This window comes from Medicago truncatula, chromosome 3 (genome assembly GCF_003473485.1).
Source record: "Medicago truncatula cultivar Jemalong A17 chromosome 3, MtrunA17r5.0-ANR, whole genome shotgun sequence".
Classification (NCBI taxonomy): domain Eukaryota; kingdom Viridiplantae; phylum Streptophyta; class Magnoliopsida; order Fabales; family Fabaceae; genus Medicago; species Medicago truncatula.
In genome coordinates, this window is record NC_053044.1 from 3,543,888 (window position 1) to 3,554,770 (window position 10,883).

At 38.1% G+C, this 10,883-nt stretch overlaps 1 protein-coding gene across 1 annotated transcript; it reads right to left on the minus strand.

Moving 5' to 3' along the window:
• Nucleotides 1-740: 740 nt before the first annotated feature.
• On the minus strand, nucleotides 741-6,806 carry LOC25488603 (uncharacterized). Its single transcript, XM_013603495.3, has 4 exons — nucleotides 6,662-6,806; nucleotides 2,104-3,308; nucleotides 1,901-2,017; nucleotides 741-1,821 (listed from the first exon to the last, which is right to left on the minus strand). Exons 2-4 carry the CDS (start codon nucleotides 3,259-3,261, stop codon nucleotides 1,105-1,107), a joined length of 1,992 nt encoding a protein of 663 aa, XP_013458949.1. The 5' UTR covers nucleotides 3,262-3,308; nucleotides 6,662-6,806; the 3' UTR covers nucleotides 741-1,104.
• Nucleotides 6,807-10,883: the final 4,077 nt, after the last annotated feature.

The window sequence follows — 10,883 nt, forward strand, 5'->3', positions numbered from 1 at the left end:
CCTACGAGTGCAACCAACTTGTGTGAGGAACACCTAATAATTAAATGTTAAATAGAAAGTAAAAAATAGTAGTGGACCAAATTTCAAGTGGTGCACCTCAGTGGTCAAGATGCCTATCTATCTTCAAGATATGGTTACCATTCCATACATCAAGGTTTATTGAATATGAAGAGCACATCCAATGTGTGTGGAAACGAACAAAATCAAACTCTGATTGTGAATGCGAATACATTGTGAAGCAAAAACTACCATTTTTTTTTGTTGGTTTTCGCACCGGTTTCCGACCCACCAAAGGTGAGCGACTAATCCGGCTCGTGCGTAGAGGCATGCGCACTGGCCAAGTGTTGTTCCCTCTAGGAATCAAACCCGGTATTCCCTGTGTACGTCCTTTTGAAGGAGCTCCTTGCCACTAGAGTCCAAGCAACTTAGTTGAAAAACTACCATTTTGTTAGAAGAAGAAAATAAAAATAAAGCAAAATGATGCACAAGCCATGACAAGCAAAAGAAAATGGCAATTGTGGGAAGTGATGAATGAATCAAGAGATCAATCTCATACTGATTGACCGAATTACAAAAAGGAAAATGCTTGATAGACACCTCATGAGTGTATACGCCTTAAGAGAGAGAGAGTGTGTTAGAAAATATGGGATGTCCAAAAAAATAGTGACTTCTTCACATTTTGCACCGCGCTATCCCATAACCAATCAATTTCCTTCCATCTGTTGAGTTCATCATCAATATTAGAAAAATAATGCAGGCATTCATTTTTATTAGGTTTTGGTATTCATCCTAAAACTCTTACCTCCATAAAACCACTATACAGTGCTTAACTTCCAAACCTCTTTCAAATCAGTAGTCACCAATTGACATCAAACCAGCCCCCCTCATCAAAAGTTCCATGAGTTTGGTTCGTAAATTGACATATTTTTGTGTTGATCCGTACATTAAACAACATTTAAAACTGAATGAAGAAATGTGTTCGGAATCCAGAGGGACCTAAGCATTTATGTATGATTCATAGAATTTAAAATATCTCAGTCAATAATTAACATGAAAGATAGTCAAAAGGAAGACATGCCAAGGGATTCAAATTGCATGTTGAAGTCAGCGACGAGAATATGAAGGGCCAGCTAAAGAGTAACGAGATGAAACTCGTAAAGGCGAGGCTTCCAACTTGTCTCCGCGATATGGCTGCATTTGATGGTAATCAGGTAAAGCATCAGCAGCAGAATATATTGAGTAATGCCTATCTTCAACGATCTCTCTCCTTCGCAAGTTATCAGTCTCGGCAAAAGGTCTTCCCCCAACCAAATACGAGCTGGGAGCGACGGCCTCTCTCCTTAAAGGAGCCAAGTATTCATCCCTAGATGAAGCACCATATTGATAGGCATAACGATCATTTATATGGTCAGGAACAACACGAGTATAGCTCAGCTGTTCACGGTCATTCATATAAATGGGATCCCTTCTAAAACTTTTAACATGAACGGGGACATTGCTTTGGTAGCGAGGTTCCACGAGACGGTTTTCATAATCTCTCTCATAAGGTTCCCTTACAGGATTAACATGAGAAGTAGCAGCCACATTCCTTCGATCATAAACTCGATAATTATTCTCCAAAAGAAATGAATCACGGGGAATATCCTCTCGACGCTCAAGTTGATGTCCAACAGCTCTTTCCCTGTGCAAATTGTGTTGAAATCCCCTGACCTGACCTGGAGCCTCCCTTTCTTGAATTATTGCTTTTGGATGAGAAAAAACAGGCTGCTGCACTGCTGAATGAGCTCCAACTGGTCGGAAAAGTCTAGTGAGCTTCCTAACCTGGAGCAGAACATTTGAATATCATCCATGATATAGCAATAAAAAAACAGAAAACCAAGAGGTAACATTTGATTCTCACTTGTGCAACAGTAAGTTCTGGTTTGAACTTGTTCTTTGCGTTATAATTATCCTTGATAGCCTTTTTGAAAATGCTTTCCGGCAGCGGGAAAGAATCAGAAACAATATTGAACCGCACCTGAAGTCATCAGCTATCAGCATATAATCCATCATTAATAAAGACCGGCCAGAATAAACAGCTAGGAAAATAAGAGAGAGAGCAACCTGGGCAGGAAACTTGCCACCAAAAGCTCTAGGTTCAATCTTCAAGCCACCAGAAGATGAAGCCTTGTAAACTCCATATAGCAGCTTCAGATCAAAATCATAAAGAAAGAGCTTAAGTCCAGGCTTGATCCGTAGAACATCATCCTTTTTAGCAGATGAAACACCCATGACACGATAGCGGAAACAATCAGGCTTTGTCTTAGCACTGCACATAAAGATGAGACCACCAAGCTTTTCACTCTTTTTGTCATTTGATGGACTCTTTTCCGTGCCATTTGGCTTGTTTTTGTTTTTTCTCCTCCTAGAACCCTTATTTGACTCCTTGTGCTTCTCTTCACTCTTCTGTTCTTGTTCAGTCTTATCCAACAGATTGATCTCCTTATCTTTTTCATCCTGATGACTCTTCTCCATAGGACTTTTGTCATTATTGCTCATATTCTGACTTACCTTCACTTCATTGTTTTCCGCCTCCTGATTTTTCTCCTTAGGCGGTTCGTCCTTAGTTTCATTCTGCTGGGTACTGCCTGAAATTAGTTTCTCATCTGCATTGTGAGAGCTTTCAGCATTGTCTCCTATTTTTTTGTTCTTCCTCTTTATTTTCTTCCTCACAATCTTAGGGGAACCATTGTTCTTCTTGGCCTTAAGTTTAGGGACCAGAGATTTCTTAACAACTTTTTTTGCCTTCAATGATTGTGGAGTAACCTTCTCACTCAACTCTGGTTTACCAGATCCTTCAGGAGGAAGAGTATCCTTCTTGTTGTCATCATTTTCTGATGACTGAGGATTAGGATTAGAAGAAAATTCAGGATGAGTCTCAGTGCCCATCTTGCTCTCTTCTTGATCAATGTTATACTCAGTGTCAATCCTACTCTCTTCTTGATCGATGTTATGCTCAGTGTCCATCCTGCTCTCTTGATTCGAATTGTTCTCAGTGCCCATCTTGTTCTCGTCTTGATCCATGTTATGCTCAGTGGCCACTCTGGACTCTTCTTGATCCATGTTATGCTCAGTGACCATCTTGCTCTCTTCCTGATCCATACTATGCTCAGTGCCAATCTTGACCTCTTCTTGATCCATATTATGCTCAGCGTCCAATCTGCTCTCTTCTTGATCAACGTTAAGCTCAGTGCCTATCTTGTTCTCTTCCTGCTGATCCATACTATGCAGCAGATACTTAGCACGGAAGTTTCCAAAGAAAAATGTTACTGTAACCACCAATAAATAAAACAAAGTAAATTGATTGATAGTTCACATGAACCACAAAAGATGACACAAGATAGCTTCTAAGTGTTGGAAAGGCAACATGGTGCAGAGGCTCTAGAAATGCCAGAAAGATGACCCCGCGAAGAAGTGGTTAGAGGATATCATAAAAAAACTATCAAAGGGAAACTGAGAGAGAGAGAGAGAGAGAGAGAACTCCCAGATTACAAATATTATCAGTTTCAATTCATAGCAGTGGCTCTTGGTGGCAGAGGTATTCTAATCATGATTCTGCTAGATAGGGTGAAGGTCATCGAGAAGCTGCAGTGAAGTTCGTGATGGTTGTGAAGACCAAGGAGGTGGCAAGGCAGATGCTTTGAAGCTTATGCCGTTTTATATTTTGTTGTTTCCTTTGCTGTTTGTTTTATTTTAGAATGACAGGGGAATATCTGTAACTACCCCACCAATGCACCACTAAAAAGTGGTGCATGTTATCCGCTTCCTTATACTAATACAAGCCTCATTATCCTAACCAATAGAGATACAAATCATAATAATAACTAAGAAATATGGGAACTAATTTTAAAGAATAATCTAAGATACTACAAGACTATATCAAGATAATATAAGATATTTTTATATCATCCAACAAGAAATATGCAACGTATCTCCTAAAAGGAATAGCCTTCCGATACGCTATATGTTAGATTTTTAATATGAGACTTAAACAAGCAGATGATGGTGTTGAAAAAGCGCAAATGTATTAACGGTGAGAAGACATCTGTGTTGCAAACGAAAAAACATAGCAGATGAAGTGTTATTGGCCAATTCATGCATATCTGAATTTGTTCATTTGGATCCAGCAGATTGAATAATATTACAGTACGTCAAGGGAACACCAAGAAAACACATTTTATTCGAGAGAAATGGAGGAATGGTACTTGAGGCATACACTGATGCTAAAATCTAAATACCATCCTTGAAGGTCTCAAAATAACATGTGGAATGTACCGATGAGATAATATTGCGACAACAAGTTCCCAATCAACGTAATTGCAAACCCTCTCAGACTCGCACAATTGCAATTTTTACAATGACAAAATTGCAAACTCTCTCAAGACACACAACTACCCAATCCCCAATACACCCAAAAGACTAGAGTTGTTGTGGTGATGAAAACTCAATATAACTCTCCATATTAACAATATCTCTACCACTTTTTTCTTCAAGCTACTCAATGTGGGATTTAAATAAAAAACCCCTTTGACACAACATCTACTAACAAGCTTGAGGTGGAGAAAAGACAGACAATGTTGTGTAGAATTAATTAATGACAAAAAGAAAGTCATACAAGGCGTAAGAAATACAACAGAGGAATAATACAAGTTTTTAAACCCTAAAAAGTATTACAGTAACACAATAGAATTACAAAGAGAAATGAACATGTAAACCCAGTGAAGCAAAGAATGGATGTTTAACACCAGATCCACAATATACTCATACACCCACCCCAAAAATAACAGATTATCTTGAGTAACTTACCAGAAGCAGCAAAAGATAATCCAGGGTTGTGATAAGTTTACCAACCAAATTCTGAGCTAATTAATACTTCTATATAGGTTGGATAGTTAAAAAGGAGTAAGATTTAAAAGAAAAAATATATATCATTAAAATAGGTTTACTAACAATTAATGCTTGGTTTTTTTTTCTAGGTATATAATTTGACCAAACAATATTGTCAGAGGAATAAGATAACCATAAAAATAAATGAATTGAAGAAGGACATGTAGAAAACCCAGGACACATACAACAGGACAGCAACAGAGATAGATAAAACAAAGTAGCAAAATACACATAAAAAGTACTAAATACAAGTATGAGAAAATGCACACCTATAAATAATAGAAAGTTCAACAGATAGAAACATAGGTTATTAAAATTCAATACTTTCAACATTTCAGTAAAATTACCTACAAAGATGTTATTAAGATGTGGCCTGATATCATATACCAATTTATTTAGTTATTCCAAGGGTAAACTATGTGCATCATGCTCAGTTTTTTGAGTGTCATATCAAGTGTCAGTGATTCATTGTCCAACAAATGATGGACATGGACATGTACATGTAATGTGCTTCTCTTTAAGTAGTGCTGATATGAAGTATAAAATAATCATGAAATTGTAAACATTGAACAAATCACAAGGTTTAAAAAAACAGAAAAATATGCCGTGTTGATTTCCATTGCAATTAAAATTCACTCTCCTGACTAACAACTCACAAAATAACAAAAAGCTTACATGATTCCGCTGAAAAATAACAAACCTAACACAAAGGAAATATAGAAGATTAAGAGATGGAAATAAAGCAATTCTTGTGAGCATATCTTCGAATTCAATGCGAGTTTCCATAGGTGAAACTTCCAAACACACTGATATTAATTTTATCAAGATTTTGGTCTAAACTACATCTCAGACAACTCTCCTACAGAAACTAGCTTTTTGGATAATCCTTTATCAATTCTTCACAGAACTATGTCCATTTAATTGTTAGAAAAAAGTAGCATCGGCATCGGCATGCCATCCATTTTGAGTGACGTGTGTGAAGTTTGAACTTGGTTGTCTATTTTTATTATTAATCACGCATGCACGTGAGCACACACACGCACGCAAGTGCACACACATGCAAGCGCACACACAAACTAGTCATCAATTGTTTTAAAACAACTTCAAGTGAAAGATGTGTGAACGATTAACAGTGTAATAACAATGTCAATTACACACAATCCTATGACATTTTTTTAGCTCATTTGTCCGAGTCTGTTTTATTTTTTTATAGATACGACTGGATCTGTTAGTTGTATGAATTTTTTTACCGTAATACACATACCCTCGGTTACAAAAATAAGCAAAAGTGAGTCAAAAAAAGTTATGTATTTGGACCAAATTTTGAGCCAAACACCTCAATTATTTTTGACTCGCTATTGCTTATATTTTTTTTAGCACATTCTTAAGGTCACCCCTGGACACCGAAAAATAGAAATAACAAACAGAGCTGTCACGCATTTAATCAGAAGTGACGGTACTACATAGGACAGAATGACACAAGAATCAAGAATGACACATATAAGGACAACAATTTTTCAACAAACAAATTGAAGTATAGCATAGAACCACAAGAATTGTTTCAACAAACGAATTCAATCCAAAATAATAAAATATATTAAAAAAATCATGAAGAAGAAAAAAAAACGGTAATTGAGAACATGAATTACATAGAGACGATGAATTTTGTGAATGAAATTGAGATTGGTGAATTTTGTGAACAAAATTGAATTGATGATCGGAAAAGAGAGAGTACCTGCGGGAGGTGAGTTAACTCAGAGGAGAATGAACGAGTTGACCGGTGGAAGGAAGGAAAGAAGAAAGAGAAAAGCGTACTTGAATGAATTCTCGAACTGAAGAAGCTATATAGATACGCTCGTGTGCTTATACTATGTAAACACGGAAATAAATCATATTTAATCCACAAATCCTAACGCAAAATAAATTGTTAGGTCTGATACTATGATCGGGGTTCGAACTCCGGTACCTCCATTTAATGGCTTTATCTTTCATATATCTACCAAAAAAAATATTCAATCTGACGTAAAGATTTTTTTTTTTTTTTAAGAAACTAATAGAAATATATTATAAAATCAGTCCCTCAAGCACAAGATGTGCTAAAGAAACCTGAGAAAGTTAAATACAATACAAAAAGGCTATGATAGCCATAAAACAAAACCATAATCAGACTTTACAACACAACCTGTAAGCAAGGTATAGGATTATTTCTTCAATAAGAGTAATAAAAAACGAACAAGATGTAGTTAGCTTTCAACCACCAAAACGTTTGAAGTTTGACTCTTTCAAGTAGAACCTCCAAAAGAACAATTTGGTTTTGGAAAATCCTCCTGTTGCGATCTTTCCAAATAGTATATAAGACCGAGATCCAAATAATAGTAAAAGCTTTCATAGAATTCTTTGAGAAACCTCCTAGAGCGCAAAACTGATTAGCATGAGTATATAAATTGCCATTGAGAACCGTAACAAAACCTAACCAATCGGATAGCATAAGCCATAAGCGACCATAATAATCGCATTGGAAAAACAAATGATCCCTTTCCTCCTCCTTACCACATAAAGCACCACAAGAAACATTGATAGCCTCAAGAACATTCCTCTTGCGAAGATTATCCTTTGTAGCAAGTCTATTCAGAAAGAACCGCCAAACAAAAATATTAACTTTTAAGGGTACCGCTTTAAGCCATAAAAATTGATCAAAATCTGCAGTGATGTTAGTGTCCACCGCTGTTAAGTAAGAATAAGCTGAATGCACCGTGTAAACTTGTGACGAGTGGAGTCTCCACACCCATCTATCAGACATATCTACCTGCAAAACAAAGTTAGACAACCGCTCCACACACTCCTCCACCAACTCTTCCTCCCATGCAAATAATCTCCGTCTCCACCTCCAAGCCCCCCCATCGACCCCCCAACCTAACAAAAACATCTCCCTCACCGTCACACCTTTATTTTCTGACAACTCAAAAAGTCTAGAGAAAGCCACTGCCAGCGGAACATTTAACAACCAAGAATCCTCCCAAAACAAAGTGGTACTCCCATCACCTACTTTCCTGCCTATGTTATCAACCAACCACGTATTCTCAGCCAACCCCACACCAGCTCTAATTTGGTTTAACTGACGCCACCAAATCGACCCAACACCCTCACAAAACCGCACCCTCCCTCCAAACTCTCCGTATTTCGCACGCAGCACCACATTCCATAAGCTTTCCTTATCCTCCAAAACCCTCCATACCCACTTGCCTAATAAAGACATATTGAACTCCCGCAATCTTTTCACTCCTAAACCCCCATTCTCCTTATTCAAACAAATATTATCCCATTTAATCCAAGAAATTTTCCTAGAATCCTCACCACCACCCCAGAAAAAATTAATAAAAATAGAATTAAGGGTAGAAATGATACCTGAGGGAGCTTTGAAGAAAGAAAGGAAATAAACCGGAATGGACGACAGAACGGACTTAAGCAAAACCAACCGACCACCCAACGATAAATTTTTAGACTTCCATCCGGATAACCGCCGACGAATTCTCTCAACCAAAGGGTACCAAAAAAGAAGTTTACGAGGATCTCCACCAATAGGCAAACCTAAATAAATGAAAGGTAACCGTCCATGCCTACAATGCATGACCACCGCTGCCTCATGCAACCAAGACTCAAAAATATTCACTCCAAACAACATGCTTTTGTGAAAATTAACTTTCAGACCTGATATAGCTTCAAATAATAATAGGACAGCCTTCATTGCTCTAACATTAGCCCAAGACTTAACACCTACCAATAAAGTGTCGTCAGCAAACTGCAGATGAGACACTGGCACAGGTACCTGCGTCCCAACTGTATACGAATTAAACAAACCATTTGAGCCAACCGCAGTCATCATCACATTAAGGCCTTCAGCAGCTAACAGAAACAGAAACGGGGAAAGAGGATCCCCTTGACGAAGTCCTCTTTCAAAATGAAACTCATCAGTCGGACAGCCATTCACTAGCACAGAAGCTGTAGCCGTTGTAACGCACTCCATAATCCAAGAACGCCACTTATACGGAAAACACATTTTACCCAACACCTCATCTAAGTACCTCCAGTCCACCGAATCATATGCCTTTTCAAAATCCACTTTAAACATAAGTAACTCTTTATCATTACGCTTTGCATCATCAACCAATTCGTTTGCTATCAGAATACCATCCAAAATATGTTTACCCTTAATAAAAGCAGACTGAGAAGCAGACACCACACTTCCAATCACCTTTCTCAATCGATTGGCCAAAACTTTAGATAAAATTTTATAAACACTACTTACCAAGGCTATAGGACGAAAATCCGCTACCCTTTGAGGACTTTCAACCTTTGGAATCAAAGCTATGAAAGTAGAATTAAGGCCTTTAGTTAACTTACCATGATGGTAAAACTCCGCAAAAAAATTCAATAAATCAATCTTTAAGATTTCCCAAAAATCTTTGAAGAAACCCAAATTAATACCATCTGGTCCGGGACATTTAAAACTATCACAATCCCACACCGCTGCTTTAATTTCTTCTAACAGGAAAGGTTTGATGAGATCCGACCCATCCACCATCGACAACGGTTTGAACACCAAACCACTCATATCTGGCCGCGGTTTTGGACACCTCTTGAAGTGATTTTGAAAATGTTGAAAGATCATATGACGCACAGGCCCCACACCTTCAATATTACCATCATCGGTTGCCAAAGAAATGATAGAATTCGATCTTCTTCTGGAAGACATGATACCATGAAAAAACCTTGAATTGGCGTCCCCTTCCTTCAACCAGCTAATTCTTGATTTCTGCCTATGCATACTAGCTTGAAGTTTCGGAAAAGTCATAATGTCAGCCGATAACATATGAATTTCGTTCACTTCCTCATCACTCAGAGAACAATTCTCTCCTAGAGCATCCAATGCCGCCATTCTTGCTTTAGCCCCTTGAATCCTAATGTTAATGTTAAGTGTATGATTCAAGTGCCAATTCCTCAACCGTTCTTTTAAGCTTTTAAGTTTTTCCTTCAGAATGAAACCACTCCAACCTTGAACCTGAAACGACTGCCAGCTTTCTTTAACAAACTCACCATACCCTGGAATATCTGCCCAAATTTTGAGCATTCTAAGAGGTTTAGGCCCCCAGTTTTCCTCATCAATAGTTAACAAAATAGGACAATGATCTGACAACCCTCTATGAAGAGCGACCTGTATACAGTTAGGATATAAAGTCGTCCAAGATTCGGATAATAAAAACCGGTCAAGCCGACTCATCGAAACACCATCACCTCGATACCAAGTAAAGTTACGACCACACAAAGGTAAATCAATGAGAGAATTATTGTCAATAAACTGATTGAAATTGTCAAAGTCAGCAGAAACTGTATTTTCAATTCGGCCTCTCCTTTCCTCACTAGAACGCACAACATTGAAATCACCAAGCACACACCAAGCTACAGCACCATGATCCAAGAATAAATTAGAGATAGCTTCCCACAAAATCTGGCGCCCCCTATTATTGCAAGGAGCATAAATATTTACCAAACAAAACATTTCATGATTTTTAATAAACGACCCCTTGATTATCAAACAATTTGCAATATTTACCGTCAACCAAACATCCAACACACTAGGATCCCACACCGTAATAATGCCACCAGACACACCAACTGAAGATTTAAAAGAAAAAGCCATGGGATCAGGCCCCCAAAGAGAACGACACAAGTACTCATCAACCACTTCCAATTTCGATTCTTGTAAACATAACACTGACGGCTTCCTCTCGGCGACTAATCTGTTAACCTCCCTCCTCTTTTCGGGTGCTCGTAGCCCCCTAATATTAATAGATAAAATCTTCATAAGAAACCAACAACTCCCCACACGCCTCCCCAACCGCTCCCACCACGCTAAACATTCGAACTCCCCGCCCCACTACCTTCCATCCCTCCGCGTA